The 26,736-nt window shown below is 40.7% G+C and overlaps 1 protein-coding gene across 11 annotated transcripts in view; it reads right to left on the bottom strand.

Moving 5' to 3' along the window:
* Window positions 1-26,736, bottom strand: part of LOC105227653 (protein O-mannosyl-transferase 2) — a 233,343-nt gene that overhangs the window by 104,740 nt on the left and 101,867 nt on the right. For 7 of the 11 annotated variants that reach the window (XM_049449965.1, XM_049449964.1, XM_049449963.1 and 4 more), the window contains one exon: window positions 15,311-15,497. The exons of the other annotated variants lie outside the window; for them this stretch is intronic. In XM_049449965.1, the coding sequence (XP_049305922.1) occupies window positions 15,311-15,497 (187 nt within the window). The remainder of the gene's footprint in view (window positions 1-15,310; window positions 15,498-26,736) is intronic. 11 annotated transcript variants of the gene reach the window in all.

Here is a 26,736-nt window from a genome sequence, read left to right as displayed (position 1 = left end):
AGGATTGATGTTGTTTGGACAACTAAGTTGAAATACCTTTTCTAGGTGATTTGCAAAAAAATTAGCATTTTCTTCGTCATTTCGGGCCCAATTTTCACTCAAATCTCGAGTAGGTATGTCGGAGTTGACTGGTAGTTTATGGACTTTGGGCTTGCTAGAATTTGGACATTTTATACACATTTCAGTGTTGACTTCTTCCTCGAGTTTAAGCGCTTTTTTTAAATTACTTACAGAAAATTTCAATTGAAGCTGAGTGGAAGACGCCTTTTTTCGTTTACAAGATTTTCACTATTAGTGATTATTAGTGTTTTTCCTGAAACCATGCGGCTTATAGCTTTTGTTTGGTGTTGCTAAGACAGCTGGATTAATTATTACATCATTGAGTTCTAGTGTGTACTCAACATTAATGTGGCTATTCACATATTTTTTATATTTTAATCAGTTTTATAATATGTTAAACCCACTTTTGGATCAACGAATATGGGTTGTTCACTTATTTTTATAAGTACAGGAGAGTGATCAGAAGATAGGGCAGTAGTACGTGTATCAACTGTTATGTGTATTAACTGTCGAAAGATCTGCTGTATATATGATGTATAAAGTTGAGACTAAAACACTTTCCTGTGGTACCCTAGCCTAATCGGTTGTTCATCAGATATGAAATTTTATACAAATCTAAAGGTGAATATTTTTAATCATATATAGTATAATAGGCCTTCATACCATACCTTATCAAACGCCTGAGCTACGTATAGATGATTGTCACATGATTTTCTTATTTCGTTAGCAAATCTATTTACTAGTTCTGTGGTACTATGTTTTTTAAGAATACCGGATTCGTGCGTTGGTATTTTATTATGTTCGTGGAAGAAAGGATACACCTTTGATAGTCATACTTTTTCAAATATTTTAGAAACACAGGGTAGAAAACTGACTGGTCTGTATGAAGACGACTGTGTTAAGTCTTTTCTAGGTTTATCTATCTAGATAATCTGCGACTTTTTCTATGAAACTGGATAGTATCCAAAATTAAGAATTGCATTGAAAATCAAAGAGAGCACCTCTACCGCAATATTTGGTCACTCAAATAGCATTTCTGCGGTAATATTATCCGGTATTGGCGACCATTAAGTTCTTTTAAGAATCTAATAATTTCGGAGAGTGTAATCGTTACAGACACAATTAGGTTGAAATACCTTTTCTAGGTAATTTGCAAATCAATTTTCAAATTTTCTTCATCATTTAAGGCTCAGTTTCTACCTAAGTCTCGTACGGGCATGTTGGAGTCAGTTGTTGGCTTCATGGACTTTTGGGATTTCCAAAGAGAATGTCGTTTGGATTTGGATACAGATTCTTTATATACGTTTCGGTGTTGAATTTTTCCTTTCATTTAGCGCTTTTTAAAGTTACGTACAGCAGATTGGCATTCATTCGGTTCATACTACTTGAATCCCGTCTGTCGTCTCAAACGCCGGCGTATGTCACTCGGAAGAATGCTCCTTTGTCTCCAGATTTTACTCAAAGATCCATGACTCGTCACCTGTGAATACGTTATTCAAAAATTGGGGGCCATTCCACATATGTTCAAATTTTCTTGGAACACTTCTGTTCGGGACAATTTCTGGTCGTCAGTGAGCACTTTTGGAACCATCTTCACGAACACCCTGCGCATGTTCAAGTTCTCCGTCACAATGACATGAACCATAGATTTTGATAAATTTAATATCTGCGAAATTAAGCGAATACTTAGGCGACTGTCTGAGTTCAAAACTTTGCGCACACGAGTCACATTGTTAGTGTTGGTCGAAGTTGCACGTTTCCCAACACCGTCTTCATCAGCGACCTCTTCCCGGGCCTCCAAAAAGGCTTAGCGCCACCGAAACGCACCTCTTCTTACTAAAGCCACATCTCGGTAAGCGTGCTCGATCATATCAAATGTCTCTGTCGCAGATTTACTGAGTTTCACACAGAATTTAATCGCGTAGGTCTGCTGCAACGAACACTGCATTCTCGGCTTGCACCAATCACAGAAACACGTACCGCGAGAATGTTTGTCCTGCCTCCACACGAGCTCGGGGACAACTGAGCAGCCGCTCGTTCTTTAGCTGGGAACGCTCTTTACCGAATACAGTCGGTGCGCGCACGCTCCGAAGTACAGTCGCGGCGGAAGAAAATCTGTCCTACGCTATTCGTTTTATAAGATATTAGACCCAATTTGGATCAACGAATATGGGTTGTTCACATATTTTTATTAGTACAGGAAATTGATCAGTTCATAGGTCTGTACCTGTATCAATAGTTATGTGCGATTTTTCTATATTTTTGATTACACGATCACTAGACCTCTGCGAATGGTAGGCACCTTGCCGTGGTGCAGGGGCTTAAGTCGCAAGGCATACTCGGCACCCCTCAACCGGTGTGGGTGGTGTCAGTTGGCACTGCCCACGCAGGATGTCGGGTGCCGCATGCGTGCGGCAACCAAGATCTACCACCTCCTAATCCAGGATGTTATGCGACTCCCGTGTCCATTGGATGGTTTGCAGCCAGGAGGAAAATTCGGCTGTATTTTAACGGAGCCTTCCCAACACAGGGCCGAATTGGGAAGTAACGGTGGCCCTACCGCGGCATGGGGCTCTGGCGCGGCGGACCTTTGAATTCCCCTATTAAAACATAGACCCGACAGCCCACCTCGTGGAGCCAAGGGTCGCAAGTAAAAAAGATGAACGAAACAACAACAACAACCACTAATACAACGGCAACTACGACAAGGCAACAACCAACGCAGACGTCAATGGACAACGACAACAACAGCGGTACTGCTGCAGGCAAGGAAGGCTCAGGAGCTAGACGTAAGTTCAGCTTCCTGGACATCCTATCGCCTGAGGAGCGTGCGCTGTTTGAGGAGCATGCGAGAGGCGATGATGATGATATGCCCTCATGCAGCGGCACTCAACAGGTGGCATCCACTGCACGCGCTAACAATGCGGCGGACCACTCCGCAACTCCTCAAAACAGGACCAGCCCAGAGGAGTCGCGTCCATCTTGCGCAGGGGAATACTGCCCCCTCTACCACCATTAGGTAGTTCGGGTGGGAACGATGACCCCCGTAGGAGGAGTATGAGTGATGCCAGCTTAAAATGGTACCTTAGGCACCTCCAGGAGGGGAAAACTCCTGAGGTAGCCGAAAAACTAGCGAAAAACAGGGTCAGAGGCAACAGTGCCTCCCCTGCCTTGAAGGTGCGTAAAGGCGCAAACACCGCATCCAACGTAAAGAGGAGCAGCGGGAGTCGGGACAGTGGTCGTGTTAATACAAATCCAACCGCTAGGACTAGTAGCGTTAAGACGGCAGCCAAACGCAAGAGCAGCCAAATTACGCCACAGGAGCCACCGAATTCCAAGAGACAACGGGACAACTACGCCCAGGAGGCTGGTGGTCAACTCTCCGCACCGAATCTACCGCGGGCAGCTGAGGGACAGCGCAGATATGCGGATGCCTTAAAGGGCATACGGACGGCTGTGCTGCCTCTGAACTACTCCGCAGAGACTCTGAAAGCGGCGGAGCTCACCGATCTACAGAATCTCCTAATGGAAGAGGTGTACAGGTCCTACAAATTCATCCGGAAGGAGGGCTTCCGTCTGAGCTACCGTTTTAGCACGGCAGTCTTGAGGCCCTACAAACCGAAGACAACCGGAAAGGAAATCGAGAAGATGCAGGTGGACGAGGAGGCTACTCGTCCCAGCATCATGTCAGCCGAGCAGTATGCAACGGCGATAAATACAGTGGAACTCCCAGCAGTAAAGGCGACCGCGGAGGAGGGAGTGCTACCCTATACGCAGGAGCTGCTGGAGGGACTTGAAGACATTGTTGGAACTGCGGGGGACGGGGCAGATAAGGACCAGTTCCTTATCGAACCGATCCTATAGTGAGCGCAAGTATGGGAGTAGCCCAGGTGAATCTGCATCACGCAGCGGCAGCATCCGCTGTAATCGCGGCCAGGTTCTCGGCGGATAACCTGGGCATCCTGTTAACACAGGAGCCATGGGTCCACAGAGGAGAAGTCAGAGGCCTCAATGTGTACAACAACAAGGTAATCTGGGATCTTTCTAGTGAGAGACCCCGAGCATATATTGCAATTAGAAGGAATGTTGACGTATTATGTATTTCAGAATTCCTAACGCAGGACCTAGTTGCGGTGCAGGTCAGAGATGAGGAGGGAGCGGACTTCATTTTGGCAACGGCCTGTCTGCCTGGAGACACATCTACTGCGCCCCCTGAAGCGGTGCAGGGCCTGGTGGACTATTGAAGGAGGAACAAGCTGCCCCTGGTCCTGGGGTGTGACGCGAATGCGCACCACACAGAATGGGGAAGTACTGAGTGTAATGCACGAGGTGAGTCTCTCCCAGAATTTATCAATAACAATAAATTAAATTTGAAAATGTAGGGTGTGAACCCACATTTGTCACGAGCAATAGGAGGGAAGTATTGGACATTACCCTGAGCAACGAGCTCATGTCAGGGGTGGTCTCGCAGTGGAGGGTGTCGTCAGAAACCTCACTGTCAGACCACAGGATCTTGAGATTCGGACTACGGTGGAGGTCATGACAATTCCCCCCAAACGTATTCCCAAGAACACTAATTGGACCGTTTATCGGGATACGTTAGAACGAAATCTGTTGGGGGACGGGAAGTCGGGCAGAGGAACATCGGCCCTGGGATTGGAGTGCAAGATATCTGCGTTGAATGAGGCCATCACAAAAGCTTACCACTGCAGCTGCCCCCTAAAGACGATCACCAAAGGGCGCAACTGCCCGTGGTGGTCCAGAAAACTCTCAGATCTTCGATCTAAGGTGCCTAAGCTTTTCAATAAATCCAAATGTACTGGGAACTGGGAGGATTACAAAAGCAGCCTAATTGCCTATAATAAGGAGATTTGGTCTGCAAAACAAGAGAATTTCAGGAATTTCTGTGAGAACGTCTCCTCAGCGACAGAAGCAGCTAAAATGCACACAGCTCTGTCCAAGGGTAAGACGAACACTGTACTAGCGATTCAAAGAGGCGATGGTACTTATACGACAAGTGCGGAGGAGAGAGCTACGGTACTCCTACGTGCGCATTTTCCGGAGACGGTTGAGGTGGACCGGTGCCTACCTGTCGTAGAGCACAAGCCGTCTCGCCTGGACTGGGTGCTTGCAAGGAAACTGTTTACTGCGGACTCAGTCAGGTGAGCCACGGCCTTGTTCGCCAAATTCAAGTCTCCGGGCGTGGACGGCATCTTTCCGGCTCTTCTACAACAAGGTGAGCAGATCCTACTGCCACACCTTGTACTGCTGATGAGAGATAGCCTGGCGCTGGCGTATATCCCTGAACCCTGGACAGCAAAGGTGATCTTTATACCGAAAGTGGGTAGGAAAGACTATTCGCTTGCTAAGTCCTTTAGACCGAAAGTATGGAAAAGATCTTAAACCAGGAAATAAGGTAGAAGGCTCTTGTAACTGCACCCCTGCATGCAAACCAGCATACGTACAGAGCAGGCAGATCGACGAACACTGCTCTGTACTAGCTAACCTCGGAGATACAGAGCTCAGTGAACACGGGGGAGGTGACGTTATGTGCCTTCCTAGCCATCGAAGGTGCCTTTGACAACGCATCCCACGGCAAGCGTGGCAAGGGCACTGGAGAAAAGAAATGTGGCACCTACAGTGCGCAGGACTAGAGGCTGTACTGGGCACTAGAATAGCTGAAACCACAGCAGGAGGCACCACAAAGGGCTGCCCACAGGGAGGAGTGCTATCCCCCCTGTTGTGGAGCCTAGTCGTAGACGAACTACTTGTGCTGCTAACAAACAATTGGTCAAGTCGCCAAGCATACTCTGCTTCAAATAACAGCAGAGGGAAAGTTTAAGAATTTTAAGATCGGCAGCAAGGCCGAGTGGAGCGACTCCGCTCTCGAGCTACTACTTAGGGATAGCTCGATCAGGTGGTACACCGACGGCACGAAAACGTCGGAGGGAATTGGCGCAGAGGTCGCGAGACCACGCACAAAACTCTCCATACCTATGGGTAAGTTTCCGAGCATATTCCAAGCGGAGGTAATGAATGGTTTTAACCTCAAAAGATTTAAATTTATAATCAATCTCCCAAGAGATAAAGTCAGGCTACTGGTCGCCTTCTACACCGGCCATTGCAAACTCAGGAAGCACTTATTCAACATGGGCCTAGCTTCTAGTGCAAATTGCCGGTTCTGCGAGTTGGCACCCGAAACTCCGGAACACCTACTAATGGATTGCACAGCAATCTGTAGGCGCAGGACTAAGGCCCTTGGATCCATGTTTCTAAATAGGGATCACATCGCCTCACTAGCACCTAGCAGTATACTGGAATTCATCCATTTGCTGGGGCTGGTTGAGACTCTGTGAGTAGGGAGAGGGCACAATAGACCCTAGGTCTCTCTCTAAAGCTCTTTAAATTGGATGCCTGTAATTGTAAACCGAGGTGGACAGTATTTAGCCGTCAGGTTTAAGTCCCCACAGCGATTTTGTATAGATATTGTTGTAGCTTGTAACTGCGCTGTAGCATGAGATTCTAATGCGTGGTGATTTATTCGTTTTCTAACCAACATTGCTGTTCCACCATGTGCCTTTCCATCTGGGTGATTTGTAACATAGATTCTAAATCCCGGTATAAAGAAATTGTTTTTATTCGTAGGATGAGTTCTGACAAAAGCAGAAATCTAATAAGCTCCAAATTATGTTGGTTAACTTCGTTGGCATTTCAGACACTGGAAGGATACAATAAGATTTCGTGTGTCCATACTCTTGATAGTTTGTGCATTGTACTGGACAATTTTTTGAGTGGGTCCTCAACGAAAATTCTGCGATAGAGCAGATATTAAAGGTTGTAAATGGGATGTGTTTCATTTTTCATAAGTTGGCTAGAATTTGGCATTAATACTATTTTTAACATTGGTTGTGCGACTTTGTTCCTGTTAAAAATGTGTACCAGTGATTTAATACTAAAACCAACTTCTTTCAATGCTTCTTTAACATCATTAGAGTTTACCGAAGACTATACTATAGTACGCCTTTTGAGCTCTTCAGTTGGCATTCTTATTATTATTTGACAAAAATTTTACAATATCCATGAAACTTTTTTCAGTGTATGTTTAATTTTTGTTTCATCTATGTATGCCACCTTTTTTCAAGGGCACTATGTGAAAATTGTTTGTGCCTATTACAGTCGAAACTCTCTATAACGAACTCCTATACAACGAAGTTTTCTTTGGGTCTAGTTTGAGTGTAAAATAATCTCCATATAACTAATTTCCCTATAGCGAAGCATTTTTTGCGACCGTAACTTCAAGATTTAAGCGTTTTCAATCTCCATATAACGAATTTATTCAAATAATTGTTCGTTTTTATTTACATACATACATCGGTGATAGGCAAAACCGAACGCACGAGCACAAAAAATAAATCGACGTCGCTTAAGCGCCAAATACACGACACGAACATTTGCGCGAACATTCCGCAATCTTGTTCGCAGCTTTGGCCATACACCATACGAACTTTTGGGCGAACATTAGTTCTCTTTCAGACAGCGATGAATACGGACAACAATTGTGCTGCAGCAATATTGCTCGCTGTGGCAATTAAGCGTAGAAATTATTTATTTATTAATTATTATTATCAATTATTTTTTTTATGACTGTATCCTTTGTGGGATCTACTCCTTTTAATTTTTCGATTAAAGTCGCATAATCATTATTTTTTTTTAATTCTGTTACAATAATCTTTGTTTTTTACTTGCCACAATGATGGCAAAGATTTATAAATTTCAATAAATTCACTTAGAAATTTTTTATTATCCATTTTACTTTTCCGCGCACGTCTGTTCCGTTCAGAAATTACTACGATTATGAGCTATTTCGCCATACACGCACGAACATCAAAACATTTTAATTTTTGGCGAACATTTGCGCGAACTGGCAAACACCACCATACACGACAGAAAAGTTCGCAGAAACATGACATAACGGGAATGTTCGCGCAATGTTCGTGTCGTGTATTTGGCGCTTTAGTTGTGTGTTATTGGTGCTGTTATTCTTGCTCTGTGTGTACTTTGTTGCTTTCACAACGCACAAGCAGAAACTGATGCTTTGAACCGTTTTTTTTCATAAAATTGAAAGTGTATTTCGGGGAACCACCGAACTATGCAAGTGCCAACTGAAACCATTACCATCTCTCATATTTTCTGCAGTCGCCTTTGCATATTGCGATAGTATGCATCTGCGCATAAGTATTACTGTGAAAAACAGCATTGATCATAAAAGAAGTTGAAAAAGAAAAAGTTTCAAAAAATGCATTGCTCAGAAATTTTGAATTCCTTCCAGTAGCTTATCTACGATTTAAAAAAACATGGATAAGTTTGTAACCAGTGTCACAGATAACGCATCCAGTATTAAACGGAAGAACGCGGCATATGGTAGGAATCTTCCTCTATCCGCACTAATACTGAGAGAAAAAGCAAAACAGTTTGTTGAAGCATTGGGCCACGGAGAATTTTAACCAAGGCTGTAGGCTGGCATGAAAAAATTAAAAATCGTACCGGGATTATTCAAAAAAACATCCAAACTCCAGATGAATGGGTAACGAATGTCTTGCCAAAATTGTTAGAAAAATATGACGAAAACGATATCTTTAACGCCGATGAGACGGGTTTGTTTTTTAAGTGCTTACCAAATAAACGATTGCGTTTAAAAATGAGAAGTGCTTTTGGGGGGAAAAACAGGAAAGAGAGGATTACTGTTATGGTGGCCTGCAATATATACGGTTTGAAAAAAGTTAAATTGCTTTGTATATGAAAGGCCAAAAAAAAACCGGAATCAAATCTGCAGGCGTAGATTATGAATTTAATACGAAAGCATCGATGACAAGCATGATTTTCTTGAAATGGCTTTTGAAATTGAGCCGAAAGTTTGCTTCTCAATAAAGAAATTTTCTGCTTTTTGTTGACAACTGCGCTGCACACCCTAGGGATGTAAATGAGCAATTGAAAAATATTGAAATTTCATATTTTCCACCCAACATGGCTTCGTGACTTCAGCCAATGGATCAGAGCATAATTTGTAACATTAAAACGCAGGATTTGTAAAAGTTGGCACCACAACGAACAACAGTATGCCTTGGCACGAAGAAAATTATATTCCACTATTCCATTAAGTCTTTTTAGAGTCTTTATTTTAAACAGTTGCTAATATTAATGCAACATTTAAAGACTACAACAATGTTGATTGTGTTGTCATTACCACAGACAACCCTTCCGACGAAGATATGGAGCACAGGTAAAGAAACGATTATAAAGAAAATCGATGGCTAATAATTTTGTGATGTGCATTATTATTTCTCTTTTAGCAGATTCAGATGAATGCACCTATGGACAACTTTCTTCATTCGTTGAAGGTTTCGGTACCTATTTGGAAATGAAAACCAACGCCAAATATTGTGTTTACTTCTTTAAATGTATTAGAAAACTAAAATAACTGACTACTACAAATAACAAATATTTTTTCTTTTCTATATAGCGAATGTTCTTTATAGCAAAGTTAATATCCAGTCCCTTGGAATTCGTTATAGAGAGTTTCGACCGTATATTACTTAGTTTTGCTTGGTACATTCTCACCTTGCAAATTGCTTTCTTTTGCCATAGATAAAATGATACGAAACTCTATAATTGGCTCTCGTTTTGCTCTCAAACGCGTTCCCTGATTGGGTTTGTAGCGATGGAGATCAGGAAATTTTGAACAGCTGATATCAGAAAAAGCGGGATGCCAGAAATAAACCCCTGTGATTTTAAAATTATTATACGCATTTTCAAAGTGTTTAGTAGTATTTTAGTTAAGTAGTATGTTTAGTTTAGTATTTTGTATAGTTTAGCGAAAATGTCGCAATAAGGAAGTGTGTGGTCGGATGCGAGGCGGGCAGCATTTTTTCAACTTTCCGTGAAAGAAAAAGGATAGACAGGTTAGTCCAAAATTTAAAATATACGAATATTAGTAAATTGTATTTTTTTAATTTAAATTTTGTTTAAGTTTTAATATGAATAAAAATATTATATGTATAATAAATATTTAACAGAGGTCATATAGTAGTTTTTAAAAATATGTTATTTACTAATCTAAGTACATATTATAATACAGTAGATATCGGTTATATGACGAACCGCTTGTATGCAAATCGTTTATAAGCAAATATCGCATTTATGCAAAAAATTTCAGCAAAATTGAATCGTTACGTACAAATTTTAATCTGTTTTAAGCAAATTTTCCAACACTGAAACACTAAATTTATTCTATCGATTTATCGATTGTCAAACATATGATTTTGTGTTACACTTGTTACAATGTCCCGTCGTGTTGTGTTAACAGCGAAACAAAAAATTGGTGTGTTTGATTGTTGATAATGCTCCTTGCCACAATACAGATGAGAAATTCTCAAACATTACGATTGAATTTTTGCCACCAAATACAACTGCCCTTATACAGCCATTTGAACAAGCTATCATCCACTCCTTTAAAATGGAATATCGACAAATCCTAATAAAAAAAACAAATTTGTGCGTTCGAGAAGGGCTTATCTATAGTTGAATTCCTGCAATTGCTCACTATTTTGGATGGTATCAAATATGCAAATCGCGCTTTGAACCTTGTTAAGCAGCATACAATTAGTAATTGTTTCAAAAAGGTAGATTTCGTGTTCAAGATGGTACAAATTTAAAATAAAATTGTTCATTTCAGGCAGGCATTGACAACATTCAATTCATTACAGATGAGATTGCAGCCACTGAAGCCGAAAACTATGAATGGTGCACACTTGATAATGAATACATTCAATGCGATAATGAGCTTGTCTGCTTTGGAACCATGTCGGACGAGGATATTGTTGCGGACGTATTGGCCGTCAATGAAAATTCTACTGAAGATGAGGAAGTGTTCGCGCAATCTGATGCTTGTATTAAACACCCCTCAACGAAAAATGCCTTGCTAAGCTTAGAGTCACTGCGTGACTATTTTTTCCATAACAATATAGATTGCTTTTGAAGGCATTGAAAATTTAATCCTAGAGAGTTCTGAAAAACAGAAATGCCAGAAGAAAATAACAGATTTTTTTAAGTAAATTTTAATAATTTTCAAATATCGCATTTATGCGATGAATATGAATTGACTGAAGTGAAACATAATTTTTATTAAAACTGAATAAATTTATATATTCTATTTCATGTGTGCTATTTTTTGTTTACATCGAATTAATTGTGCATATGTATATATTTTGCATATAAGCGAATACCGTTTGTTTGCAATTACCGCCTGTATGCAAAATTTTTTTTTTACATTATAACAATTGCATATAACCGATATCTACTGTAATATGTTTTCAATTAACCGCTAAATAGAAATAAATATTTCCCTATATCAATACATTGATTGTAATACTTTGTGTAGAAATAATTTAAAATTACAATATGTTGGTAGGAAAATTGTAATTCGAACAGTATATGTTACTTGTAGTAATTAAAAAAAATAATAGTTTTATTAATAGGAAAGCGTAGCTATAATATTTGCTTAAGTTAAAAAAAAATGGGTGTAAGGCGTACGGTTTCATTATTTGTACTTATATTAAATATTTAATTTGGCTGAGTTGTTTGGGTGTGAGACAAACCAAAATAAAATATCTGTTTGCCTGTGATTGTCACTTTTCCTTAAAAATGAAGAGGGGAAAAAAGCAAAAGAATAGCTGGTACGACGAGGAGTGCCGTGTTGCAGCGGAGAGCAAACAGACTGCCTACCTCGAAATGTTACGATCGACAACAACACGTGCGGAATGGGATAGATACCGAGAGCTGAAGATGGAAGCGAAAAACATTTGCAGACAGAAAAAGAAAGAGGCCGAAATGCGCGAGTATGAATAGCTTGATAAGCTGGCCGACAGGGGTAATGCTCGAAAATTCCACGAAAAGATGCGTCGGCTAACTGAAGGTTTCAAGACCGGATCATACTCTTGTAGAACCCCCAAAAGTGATCTAGTCACCGATGAGCAGAGCATACTTAATCTATGGAGGGAACACTTCTCCAGCCCGCTGAATGGCAGTGAGGGCACAACGCCAGGCGAAGGCTAACCCGATTCCCCAACCGATGGCAATGGAGAAGACATTCCATTGCCCGACCATGAAGAAGTTCGAAAAGCAATTACCCTTCTGAAGAACAACAAAGCAGAGGGGGCAGATGGATTACCAGCCGAGATATTCAAACACGGCGGCGAAGAACTGATAAGGAGCATGCATCAGCTTCTTTGCAAAATATGGTCGGACGAAAGCATACTCAACTATTGGAATGTAAGTGTGCTCTGCCCAATCCACAAAAAGGAAGACCCCACAATCTGCACCAACTACCACGAGATAAGTCTCCTTAACATTGTTTATAGTGTGAAAGATTAAAGCTCACAGTAAACAAACTGATTGGACCTTAACAGTGTGGCTTTAGTCCTGGCAAAACAACAACCGACCAGATATTCACCATGCGCCAAATTTTGGAAAAGACCCGCGAAAGGAGAATCGAAACTCACGTCGATGTATGAATTTGGTATCCCCGCAAAACTAATACGGCGGTGTAAACTGACATTGAGCAATACCAAAAGCTCCGTCAGGATCGGGAAGAACCTCTCCGAGCCGTTCGATACTGACGAGGTTTCAGACAAGGCGACTCCCTATCGTGTGACTTCTGGAGAAAATAATTCGATCTGCAGAACATAGTCCAGCAGGTACAATCTTTTATAAGAGCGTACAGTTCCTGGCGTAAGCCGATGATATTGATATCATCCGCCTCAACACCCGCACCATTAATTCTGTTTTCTCCAGACTGGACAAGGAAGCAAGACAAATAGGTCTGGCAGTGAACGAGGGCACTCGCGACTTGGCTCTCACGTCCCTGTTGACTGTCATAACTTTGAAGTCGTAGATAATTTCGTCTATTTTGGAACCACTACCAACACCACAAACAATGTCAGACTGAAAATCCAACGCAGGACTCTTGACAACAGGTGCTACTTCGGACCGAGTAGGCAGTTGAGAAGTAAAGTCCTCTCTCGACGAACAAAAACCAAAGTCTAAAGATTTATGGTCCTTTGCGCGTTGGTCATGTCGAATATCGCATTCGATGGAACGATGAGCTGTATGGGATATACGACGACATTGACATAGTTCAGCGGCTACGCTGACTAGATCATGTCGTCCGAATGGAAGAAAACACTTCATCTCTGAAAGTTTTCGACGCAGTACCCGCTGGCGGAAGCAGAGGAAGATCCCACTCCGTTGTAACGACCAGGGGGAGAAGTATATGTAACTCTATATATATCTCGATTAGATATTCAGTCGTGGCCACGCAACGCTTAGCACTATATTTCTTAATTTTTTTTTTGGACTTTTTCCTTCGTTCCGGATTTTCTTCAATAAATATATTATATAAAATATATTATCTATGTATCTGTTATAATTATAGTTTTTAATTATTACGTTTAATGAGTAAAACACAAACTAGCTTTTCTGTACTTATACAAAAGCGGCCGATTTTAATATTTTTAAAGTACATAATATCGCGATTAAACTTCGTGTTACAATTAAAAAAAATAAAATAAAACATTAATTTCAATTTTAATATAAATTAAATTAAATTTAAAAAAGAAAAAATATCATTTTTCCATCGAATGGCAGTCTCTTACATTTCGAGCTCATTTTGTATAGCTCACTAACTTTCAAATGATTTTGTCTGTAGCTAAATGAGTTTTGTTTTTAATTTTTAATATTTTTGATAAATAAAATGTCATAAACTTAATTCTAAATAAAAAATGTCTATACCGCAAAAAGTACCGCTTTAAAGTGTTAATAAATACATATGCACAACACTTGAAAATTTTGAGAGGTAAACTTCGCGTGGCCAAGAGTGTAGGAGTTACAACCAGCTATTAGGTGAAAACAATTATACTTTCTAGCAACATATTGAAACGGTATAAAATAGGATGGACATACTTATTTAGCTTGTTGGTATATTTTAAATGTTGGATCTAAATTTTTAAAACTTAATTCGAAACTAATGTTTAAAATAAATAAATAACAAGTAAATAAGATCTAGTTCGGGTCACTTGGCACTTGATGGTCAAAACCGGGGAAATACCTTCATTTGTTGACAACACTACTATTGCAATCAAATTGCAAGGTGCATTTTTAATTTATACTTCGCGTGCTTTTCGAATCGGTAAATTATTTTTTCTATAAGTTGGTAGTACTGTTAGTGACATCTATGCTAAATTTGCCGTCAAAATATTTATTAGTTGAGCAAGATGCTCGAAGCACATTCTTTCCAGAACGTGAATTTTCGTAATAAAGTTCGTAATTAAGTTGTAGACGTTGTACAGGTGTAAGTCTTTCTATGATGAAATGATAAACAATATTGAGCAAAAGTAACATGACAGTTTGACATGACTCAGGGGTAAACTGCCAAAAAGAGACTATTAAAAAAAGTACCTCTACTTGGACCATCCGTTATAAATCATTTCGGATATTCTCGGCATTAAAGTAAAGTATCTACACAGTAACCGATATAGACGGTCTAAAGCCAACCGGAGGTACTGAAACGATCTTAAAAATTTTTTGTATTACCTTATATTATTAACAGACAAAGATGCTCTCTGCATTTCATTAAGGTACCTAGCATACCTTAACCAATATATAAGGTTTAAAGTAAGGTAAACATATTGAGTACCTAGCTGCTTGAATTGTTTTCGTTTGAATTGTGTTTAGTTTTTTAGACAAGTTTTGGTTATAAGGTGGCACACTTCAAAGGCAGTGTTCGTGAAAAGTTTTATTCCGTTATACTCATTGTGCTTGATTTTTACAAGTACACTGGAAAGTGAAGTAATGTAGTCCGATTTAGCCCATTTTAGGACTGAAACATAAGAATGCCAGGACAATATTACTATATATACTAAATTTGGTCGAGATGGGGTTAGTAGGTTCTAATATATGGATTTTCACTGAAATCGGCTCCTACAAAGTCCTTTTGTGCCTTCCTAGGTGTAAAATTTAATGTCTCTGATGAATTTAATTAATTAATCATCGCACTTTTAGTAGCTTTTAACCGGACCGTTATACAAAATTATTATATTCGGTAGCATCAATTAAAAATAAGTAATAAACAGTTATAATATATTTTTTAGTTTTTATAGTACCTATATTTTGTCCATGAATGAAAAAAAATTATTACCATTATTTGAATATGTCTCTTCAGCGCAGTTTCGCTCTACGAACCGTCGGCCATCTAAGCGTCGTTGTTTGATAATAGTGACAGAAGAAACGAGCACAAATAATATTAGAAAAGCCAGATTACTCCACCAAATTATAGGATTTCCAAGCAGATAGATACGATAAGAGCTTCCAGAGAAATATTGCCCCTGCGAAATTCAAATGAAATGTAATTACAAAAATAAAACCGATTCGATTAGATATACAAAATTAATTAAAAGTATATTTGTTTAAATAAAATATAACTATTTGTACTTATTGTAAAAGGTTATAAATAAAATATAATATTGACATTTCCTCTCCATCAGTCGGTGTTTTGAGGATAATGTACCTAATTGAGGTACAATTTTAACAATATTTTGCTTATGACATAATATCACATTTCCAGAAAGGAGCATTTTCTATATGAAGTTTTACAGAATTTTTGTGACAACTCTTATCCAAAATTATTATCTCCTAATGTGTTCGAGATAGAGGAATTTCGCAAAAATGGATGGGAACGATTGGGGTTCTGGATTGGGATTTCCAGGCTGATATTGTTGGTGGTGCTTACGCTGGTTCCCAGATAACCGAAATTTTTTTACGTCTAACAGGTTATAACAGTGAACAGGACAAACAGTATATCAATAAAGTTCACAAACACCTTATTCTATAAATCTACACTTTTTTGTTTTAAAATTATATTTAGTATTTAATATTTTTTAGCGTAATATTTATTTTTACACAAATGAAGAAAAACAAGTACAAAAACTTTAAATGCGCTTAATTCATATCAAAACAGTTTACAAACATTCTTCGTCTTCTTAATTGGCGTAAACACCGCTTACGCGATTATTGCCGAGTTAGCAACCGCGCGCCAGTCGTTTCTTCTTTTCGCTACGTGGCGCCAATTGGATATCCCAAGCGAAGCAAGGTCTTTCTCCACTTGATCCTTCCAACGGAGTGGAGGTCTTCCCCCGGCGGGTACTGTGTCGAATACTTTCAGAGCTGGAATGTTTTCGTCCATCCGGACAACATGACCTAGCCAGCGTAGCCGCTGTCTTTTAATTCGCTGAACTATGTCAAAGTCGTCGCATATCTCGTACAGCTCATCGTTCCATCTAATGCGATATTCGCCGTGGCCAACGCGCAAAGGACCATAAATCTTTCGCAGAACTTTTCTCTCGAAAACTCGCAACGTCGATTCAAACGTTGTTGACATCGTCCAAGCCTCTGCACCATATAGCAAGACGGGAATTATAAGTGACTTATAGAGTTTGGATTTTGTTCGTCGAGAGAGGACTTTGCTTCTCAATTGCCTACTCAGTCCGAAGTAGCACCTGTTGGCAAGAGTTATCCTGTGTTAGATTTCTAGGCTGACATTGTTGGTGGTGTTTACGCTAGTTCCAAGATAGACGAAATTATCCACAACTTCAAAGTTATGGCTGTCCACAGTGACGTGAGTGCCAAGTCGCGAGTGCGACGACTGTTTGTTTGATGTCAGGAGATATTTCGTCTTGCCCTCGTTCACTGCCAGACCCATTCGTTTTGCTTCCTTGTCCAGCCTGGAGAAAGCAGAACTAACGGCGCGGGGGTTGAGGCCGATGATATCAATATCATCGGCATACGCCAGCAGCTGTACACTCTTATAGAAGATTGTACCTGCTCGATTAAGTTCTGCGGCTCGAACTATTTTCTCCAGAAGCAGGTTGAAAAAGCCGCACGATAGGGAATCGCCTTGTCTGAAACCTCGTTTGGTTTCGAACGGCTCGGAGAGGTCCTTCCCGATTCTGACGGAGCTTGTCGTGTTCCTCAACGTCAGCTTACACAGCCGTATTAGTTTTGCGGGGATACCAAATTCAGACATCGCGGCATAAAGGCAGCTCCTTTTCGTGCTGTCGAAAGCAGCTTTGAAATCGACGGAGAGGTCGCACGATAGTTGACGCACCTTTTTTATGGATTGGGCAGAGCACACTTAAATTGCAATCGTTAGGCATGCTTTCGTCTGACCATATTTTACAAAGAAGAGGCCCCGCCGCTTTGTTGTACTTCAAGCGGGTAATTGCTATTCGAACTTCTTCATGGTTGGGCAATGGAACGTCTGCTCCATCATCATCGATTGGGGAATCGGGTTAGCCTTCTCCTAGTATTGTGCGTTCACTGCCATTCAGCATGCTGGAGATGTGTTCCCTCCATAATTTAAGTATGCTCTGGGCATCAGTGACTAGATCACCTTTGGGGGTTCTACAAGAGTATGCTCCGGCCTTGAAACCTTCAGTTAGACGTCGCATCTTTTCGTGGAATTTTCGAGCATTACTCCTGTCGGCCAACTTATAAAGCTCTTCGTACTCACGCATTTCGGCCTATTTCGGTTTCTGTCTGCAAATGCGTCTCGCTTCCCTCTTCAACTCTCGGTATCTATCCCATCCCGCACGTGTTGTGGTCGTTCGTAATGGTGCGAGGTAGGCAGTCTGTTTTCTCTCCGCTGCGACACGGCACTCCTCGTCGTACCTTACTGTTCTTTCGCATTTTCCGAAAACCAATGTTTACGGTTTCAGCTGTACGTATGTTTGAAATGCCGTCCCACAGTTCCCCTATACCGAGTTGTTGACGAGTGCTCTCAGAGAGCAGGAGTGCAAGCCGAGTAGAAAATCGTTCGGCTGTCTGTTGTGATTGCAGCTTCTCGACGTCGAACCTTCCTTGTGTTTGTTGGCGTGCAACAAGATAGTGGAGCAGCACTCGTAATAGGCATCTTTGGTAACAACGTCCTTCTCTTCCGTCGGGGCTTGGGCGCAAATCAGCGATATGTTGGAGAACATCGCTTTGATGCGGATTGTGGCAAGACGTTCATTCACCGCAGTGAATGATAGTACTCGACGACGGATTCTCTCTTCCACCACGAATCCCACACCAAACTTACGCTCCTTTATATGGCCACTGTAGTATATGCCACAAGGTCCTACTCGTCTCTTGTCCTTGTCCGAGGTTGTTTTTGCTTTTTCATTGGGGTGTTTTTTTACGTGGCGGGTCACAAACGCAGCGCACAACCCTATGCAGGGTGTTGTTTCGCCTTCAAACGGATGTTCTTAGGCTACCCAGAGGATACTTGATCAAAAACCGGAAGTCGTGAGCTGCTTGAGTCATATTACAAACATTAGTGATTATTAATTTACATGAAAACTAATTACAATAGGTTTACATATATTAAGTATTTTGTAGGCCCTCCTTTTGCTATAATAATTGCCCGCAGACGTTGACGCATACTCCTTATTAAATTTCTGGTATGTTTCCCGTGTATTTTGACCCACTCAGTCGATAAGGCAACATTTAGGGATTCTTTTGCTTTTCGCTGTATACGCTTTTCTTATAAGTCTCAGGTATGTTCAATGGGGTTAATGTCTGGTAATTGCGGGGCCGTATGGAGTTGTTTACAATTGCATAACAACCGGTCGTGAAAAAGACAAGACGTATGCTTTTAGTCGTGTTCCTGTTGAATGTAACGGGTGATTTTTTTGAGGTTAGGATTTTCATGCATTAGTATTTGACAGATCACGTGGGATTTCAGACATGGTGTCAAAGAGAAAGATGCTCAGTATGCTTTGACATTTCATCATGAATAGACTTACTAACGAGCAACGCTTGCAAATCATTGAATTTTATTACCAAAATCAGTGTTCGGTTCGAAATGTGTTTCGCGCGCGTGTTTTGTTCAGCGATGAGGCTCATTTCTGGTTGAATGGCTACGTAAATAAGCAAAATTGCCGCATTTGGGGTGAAGAGCAACCAGAAGCCGTTCAAGAACTGCCCATGCATCCCGAAAAATGCACTGTTTGGTGTGGTTTGTACGCTGGTGGAATCATTGGACCGTATTTTTTCAAAGATGCTGTTGGACGCAACGTTACGGTGAATGGCGATCGCTATCGTTCGATGCTAACAAACTTTTTGTTGCCAAAAATGGAAGAACTGAACTTGGTTGACATGTGGTTTCAACAAGATGGCGCTACATGCCACACAGCTCGCGATTCTATGGCCATTTTGAGGGAAAACTTCGGACAACAATTCATCTCAAGAAATGGACCCGTAAGTTGGCCACCAAGATCATGCGATTTAACGCCTTTAGACTATTTTTTGTGGGGCTACGTCAAGTCTAAAGTCTACAGAAATAAGCCAGCAACTATTCCAGCTTTGGAAGACAACATTTCCGAAGAAATTCGGGCTATTCCGGCCGAAATGCTCGAAAAAGTTGCCCAAAATTGGACTTTCCGAATGGACCACCTAAGACGCAGCCGCGGTCAACATTTAAATGAAATTATCTTCAAAAAGTAAATGTCATGAACCAATCTAACGTTTCAAATAAAGAACCGATAAGATTTTGCAAATTTTATGCGTTTTTTTTTTTTAAAAAGTTATCAAGCTCTTAAAAAATCACCCTTTAGAAGTGGGTGCTATTAAGACCAAATTTAAGCACCCTTGGACGTAAATAGTTTTATATTTTTATTGTTCAAATACATATGATTATTAATTTTTTTAGCAATATATTCTAAGTGTTCAATACCAGAAGCAACCATACATCGCCATTAGATTACCCCCACCTTGCATTACTTTTGGTAATAAATGTTTGTCTTAAAGGTCCTCATTGGCCTTTCTCCACAATTTTCGTGCCCCATCACACAATATTTTCCCAGAACGAATACGATTTGTTTAAACGTTGTTTAGCTTCTTCTTATTAACCTTGCTTGTGTATGGCTTACGACGTGCGACTTGCCCATGAAAACCAGCACTATTCAACACATTTCTTATGGCTTAGGGATTTTTTTTTTGTATATACGTTGCGTGAATTTCACTGCTAAAATTCTTGGATTTTGACTGACGACTACAATGTTATTGCGTTCTTCACCGCCGTAAAAATTTTTGTCTTCCAAATTGTAGCTTTGAATAAAAATTGTTGAAAAACAACAATTATAGGAAGGCTGTACTTTTTAGATTGATTTTTATTGTTTTTCTCTTTCGCAGCGACAATAACAGTTTTGCGGGGATACCAAATTCAAACATAGCGGCATAAAGGCAGACCCTTTTCGTGCTGTCAAAAGTAGCTTACACTCTTTTCATTGGCCTTTTCTAAGAATTGGCGCATGGTGAATATCTGGTCAGTTGTTGATTTTGCAGACCTGAAGCCACACGGATAAAGTCCAATCAGTTTGTTGACAACGTGGTTTAATCTTTAACACAGTAAGTTTAATAGAACCTTATAAGCGATGTTGAGGAGCCTTATGTCACGGAAGTTGACGCAGAATGCGGGATCCCTTCTTGTGAATTGCGCACAGCACACTTAATTTCAATCGTCAGGCAAACTTTCGTCAGACCGTATTCTACAAAGAGGCTGATGCATACTTCTGAACAGTTCTTCGCCACAGTATTTTAAAAGAATACAATCATACTTTCATTAGTAAAGCATTTTCTCCGAATTTCTATAACATATCTCACATACATATTGAGTAATATTTTCGATAAAAGTTCGCAATTTTAACTTTGATCCACTTATTCGATATTTGGAGACTGAAACAGTTTTGGCCCGATTTAGACAGATATTGGTCACAAGGTTTGCTACTTTAAGCGCTCTATTCTGCCAAGGTACTTACTTTGCTTCCTGGAAAGTAAAACAGTCAGATGGAATATTCAATTGGGTTATATGAAATGGAGGCATTATTGTTGCCCTCGTGTGTTTTCGGAAGTACCTTTTAACAGAACCTCAATATGGGGAGTGGACAGGGTTATTATCAGATTTCGACAATTTTTACACAGTCAGTAAAGGTGATTAAGGGATATGTCCTGAGCAAATTTAGTTGTTTTATCTTAAGTTGTTTAGGAGATATGTACATTATACTTCAGAGAAGGTTAGGCCACGCATTTTTTAGTCTTAAGCTCAGCAAAAGGGTATGATTAGAAAAACTTACGCATGAAAATCGTGTTTAAATCCTCCAATTTAGCGTCTATCGGAAATTGGCAAAATTCAACTTCAACCGCTCGCTATACTCTATCTGGGCCTTTTTTTATTTTTCAAATGAATAATTGAATCAGTTTAATAATTTGATGCTTGTGGTAATCGACTTCCAAACAAAAGTCATAACCTTTACAAAACCTATATATTTCTTTAATTAGCGTATGAGGTCGATCAGATATAACATCTTTAAATGTTTATGGAAAGGTTCCAGTAGAACCATCAATTACGACGCAAACAATTTGATTTACGTAAGCGAATACAGCTCCACTTATAGACTCCAGCAAGAAGTTCATGGCGACCCAAAACATTCGACCCAGACCTCTTCGAAGAAGCCTTTGGACCCACTTCTCTGCCTGACAACTTGCGGTCAGTTAACCAGGCGACTTCATTGATTATGAGCCGCCTTAAGAGTGCATGCGACATATCAATCTCGAAGCTTCCACGGCGCAATCATCATCCCCCCGTTTACTGGTGGAACGACTCAATTGCTAAACTACGAAAAGAATGTCAAAAAGTAAGACGCTTATACCAAAGGTCTCGCGGTACCTACTAATACAACGCTCTACACGCAAGTTTTAAGGCCAGAGAAAGCTCCTGAAACAGCCTATCAAAAAAAGTAAACAGGAATGTTTTCTCACACTATGTGACGATGCTGAAAACAACGTTTGGGAGCTTGCATACAAGACCGTAATGGGGAAACTACGCATTCGAGGTCAAATACCAACTTCTTCTACAACCCTTGACAGAATTTTTTCAGTCCTTTTCCCGACCCGACCCCAACTACCTCGAGAGATCGCGGTGGTGCAACAAAAAGAGTTGGTACCAGAAGTAACGAACGAAGAGGTTATAGAGGCATGCGACCGGCTCGACCCATGTAAAGCCTCAGGGCCAGATGGCATCCCAAATATAGCTCTTAAAACAGCGATTGTTAAGAACATAGACCCATTTAGAGCACTTTTCAATTTATGCATGCAGGATGGCTGTTTCCCAACAATCTGGAAAAGGCAACACATAATATTGCTGCCAAAACCCAACAAACCTCAGACAGACCCGTCCCACTACCGACCACTCTGCATGTTGGACTCTGTGGGAAAAATTCTTGAGCGGATCATTTATCAACGCTTAAGTAAGGCCATTGACGACGCCGGCGGTTTATCTCCAAACCAATTTAGATTTAGGAAGGCAAGGTCAACAATCGCAGCGGTGACCCTAGTGAAAACACTGGCAGAAAATGCCATCAGTGGGAAAAGATGGAAAGGTGGCACCATCAAATACTGTATGGTTGCAACCCTCGATGTTAAAAATGCAACACATAAAAAGTGCGTTCGGTGTAGAGCCAACTCCTGATAACTTGGTAAACCAAATGGTCGAATCAGCAGAGAAGTGGAAAGCGGCTTGCGAAGTGGCAGCCAGTTATGAAATCCCAACGTGCTAGCGAACAGCGGCGGAGAAGAGAGGTGTTAAATATAACGAACAACCACGACCCAAACACACTAACATTGACGTGACGGGAAGGGTTGGCGACGAACAATGTACAAGGGGGGTTATTAGACCAACAGTGGTGGGGCCAAGTAAATGCAACTTGTAACTGAATGCATTTGACCATTACGTATGCATGAGTGCCACTCAACCTTCTTCCCGACGGAGTACTTGCCGGTGGTACACTAACATGAGGTCCAGGCTTTCGATGCTTCCTCCTCATAAAACAAAAAAAAAAAACAAAAAAGAAAAAAAAATACGTAAGCGAACTGGTAAGCGAAATGGAACAGTGCACTGCGCTACATTAATTAATTAATTAATTAATATTTAGTAACATAACTTTTTGCGGTTAAAACGGCTTCGAAACGTCTTGGCATAGATTCTATTCATATTTCCCTTGACAAATATTAAGTTTTGCACTCCTGCACTGGACATACTGGAAATTTTGAGACATGAAATATAAATAAGAAGACGGACGACATCCTTCCCCCACTGCTGTAACAGGGAAAGCAAATCCTTTTGCCTTACCTTGTCAAGGTGGTGAGAGGTAGCCTTACGCTACCGTAAATTGACGCTAACCCTTGGCGGCAGAGAGTAAAGACTTCGAACGCATAAGGTCTTCGGGGGACTTTAATGAAATCAAAAGGGCTCTTCATTAATGTGGTTACGACAATAAAACGTTTGTAAATATTATCAGTATAAATAAAGTACCATACCCGATGTTTAAAATAACTTCTAAATCGTAGAGTTGAACTAACTGCCGGGGATATTATATTGCTTCGTCCGCAGTGTTTAAGTAGTATTTGGTGATTTACATCCTAAGTTTAAATGCAAACTTAAGGATAATAACGTAACCAAAAACTTACAGGGGTTGCCTGTATATAAAGTCTTAAAATTCATAGACATCGTAACCAATAGCTAAATATTTCGCGCAGCGAAATTATTGAAATCAGTTACCAGTGTTCAAAACCTGGAATTGTTAAGAATAATGTGTCCTTAGACCAGTTATGCACATGTAGTGACCAACCCTTTCCGGACTACTCGTGGGACCAAATATGAACGAAAACAATAACGCAACAACAAAACTACAACAACCAAATTGACGACAACAGCGACGACTAAGGACATGAACTATGGGAATCCTATTACGGAATCCAAAGAAGACGAACTACTTGCCTCCAGCCAGTAGACGAGTAACAGTACTACCGGACATACCAACCCAAGTATACCGGTAGATACAGCAGTGAAAACCTCAGATATAAGGGAGGAAGCGTCAACCTCCAAGGCTGCCATGAGCACCAACCAAAGTACACTGGCGGCTGAAGGAGAGAGCAAAAAGAAGCGCAAGAAATCCCAGAATCAGCTGAGGAAAAACCGGTACCAGAGGGCAGTCTTCATTCTAGAGAAGATAGCGAAAGACCAGGCAGCCGATACCCCAGTTGATGAGGCTGAAACAAAGCGCTTCAAATCTTTCGCAGAGGAATATGAAAGCTACCTGAAAAGGAAGCAATCACAACCTCAAGAAGAGAGCAAACGAGAGAGCACTTCTCAGAAAAGAAATCGCTCTACCACAGAAGTACCCGGAACTCAGCCCAAAAAACTGAGGCGGAGTGAAAGTGAACACAGCAGCACAACAACGGCAAAGAAATTCTGCGACGTAGCCAGGGATAGCCTGCAGGTGGCCACTATAGATGGAAATTCCTCCTCTCCGAGCACTATACAGGAGAGATGGGTGGAGATCGCCGTCAGATTGTCGAGTATGGTGCTAAGCTAGCACCTTCAGGGGCTACCGGGTCATCAAATGCGCGGACCAGGCAAAACGCACTCGAAGAGCGCTACAGCGAATCTGAAAACCCTCGTGAAGGAGGGGGGCATCGACATCAGTCTAGTACAGGAGCCCTGGGTCAATGAAGATTCCATTAAAGGGCTAAACAGCAGCAACTATAACCTGTTTTACACAGGGAACAGAGGTAAACCTAGGGAATGCATTCTTATCAATAAAAGTATAAATGTATTTCTTTGTCCTAATTACAGCATATCTGCTGTGCACAGTGGTAAAGGTGGAACAAAGGAAAAGCCCTTCTTCTTGGCCTCGGCCTACTTGGCTCATGACGAAAACATAACACTTCCAGGTGAGGATACCATCTAGACGAGAATGGAGAAGAGGTTCAATAATAGAGGAGGATACCACCTCAGTCTATACCGACGGGTTCAAAATGGACTGCGGAGTAGGCACGGGGGTATTCTCCGCTGATCTAGGCATATCTCTCTCTATACGTCTACCGAACTCGGCTTGCATCTTCCAAGCAGAAGTACTAGGCATAGAAAAAGCCTGCGAAATTCTATTAGAAAACCACGGGAATATACATAAAGCAATTATATTTACGGATAGCCAGGCGGCCGTCCTGGCATTGTCCTCACCCATGACAAATTCTAGTATAGTACACAACTGCAAGAGAGCATTAAGCTCCATAAAAGACAAGCTCCAACTAAACTTGATCTGGGTTCCCGGCCACAGGAACATTTTCGGTAACGAAAAAGCAGACGAGTTGGCAAAGGCAGGAGCTTTCCTCAATGAATCCGAGCCCGCTAGGATCGATCAAAGGAGAGATCAATAGACAATTTCAACAAATTGCAAACAATAGGTGGAAAAACATTACAAAATGCGTCATAACCAAACAATTATGGCCAACATATGGCAGGAAAAGAACCAACGACTTATTAAATAGGTCAAGAAAAAGTATATACAGAATAACAGCTACCACAACAGGGCACTATCCATTTGGGGAACATGCGTCCAAAATGGGTACGCCCTACAACGACATCGGCCGTGGCTGCGGAGTAGCAATGAACAAAGAAACAATCTTCCACTTTCTCTGCGAATGTTCTACGAATAGTGTATCAAAATGGACATAAAGTGCTAATTGAGCCCGATAGGGCTGCCCTCCTACCTACCTACCTAGGATTTAGACAGGAGAATGCAGATGGTCGAACAGCAGTGTTTGTTAGAAAACGAATAATACACCATACTTTAGAATCGAATGTGACAACACAGTAAACAAGTAAGGAAGTAACCGGACATTTCATACTATTGTAATTTGCAAGATTCACAGCGAGCTAAATTCATACCTTCAAGTGTTGGCAATATTGGAAAATGTAGCGAAAGTTGAAATTCATTTTTGGATAGAATCGTGAATAGATTACAATTAAAGTGAAAATTATACTAAATCATCCTCAATCGATTCTATCTATTTTAGTCAATACCATGTACTATTAACATGCTACATTCGAATTAAATGCTCTCTTGGTTTCTTTAAGGTCAGCCGCATCTTCGAAAATTCTATTTTAAGATATATAGGGCCTAGACCAAGTTTTCACTCGATTTTATTTCTCATTTTCATTTAACTCACATATTGGCCGATAAAATAAAGTCATCCCGAAGTTCGAAAATATTTATAAAGGGTGATTTTTTAACAGCTTGATAACTTTTTAAAAAAAAAAAACGCATAAAGTTTGCAAAATCTCATCGGTTCTTTATTTGAAACGTTAGATTGGTTCATGACATTTACTTTTTGAAGATAATTTCATTTAAATGTTGACCGCGGCTGCGTCTTAGGTGGTCCATTCGGAAAGTCCAATTTTGGGCAACTTTTTCGAGCATTTCGGCCGGAATAGCCCGAATTTCTTCGGAAATGTTGTCTTCCAAAGCTGGAATAGTTGCTGGCTTATTTCTGTAGACTTTAGACTTGACGTAGCCCCACAAAAAATAGTCTAAAGGCGTTAAATCGCATGATCTTGGTGGCCAACTTACGGGTCCATTTCTTGAGATGAATTGTTGTCCGAAGTTTTCCCTCAAAATGGCCATAGAATCGCGAGCTGTGTGGCATGTAGCGCCATCTTGTTGAAACCACATGTCAACCAAGTTCAGT

This window comes from Bactrocera dorsalis, chromosome 2 (genome assembly GCF_023373825.1).
Source record: "Bactrocera dorsalis isolate Fly_Bdor chromosome 2, ASM2337382v1, whole genome shotgun sequence".
Lineage (NCBI taxonomy): Eukaryota > Metazoa > Arthropoda > Insecta > Diptera > Tephritidae > Bactrocera > Bactrocera dorsalis.
This window is presented reverse-complemented; position numbering and strand designations above follow the sequence as displayed.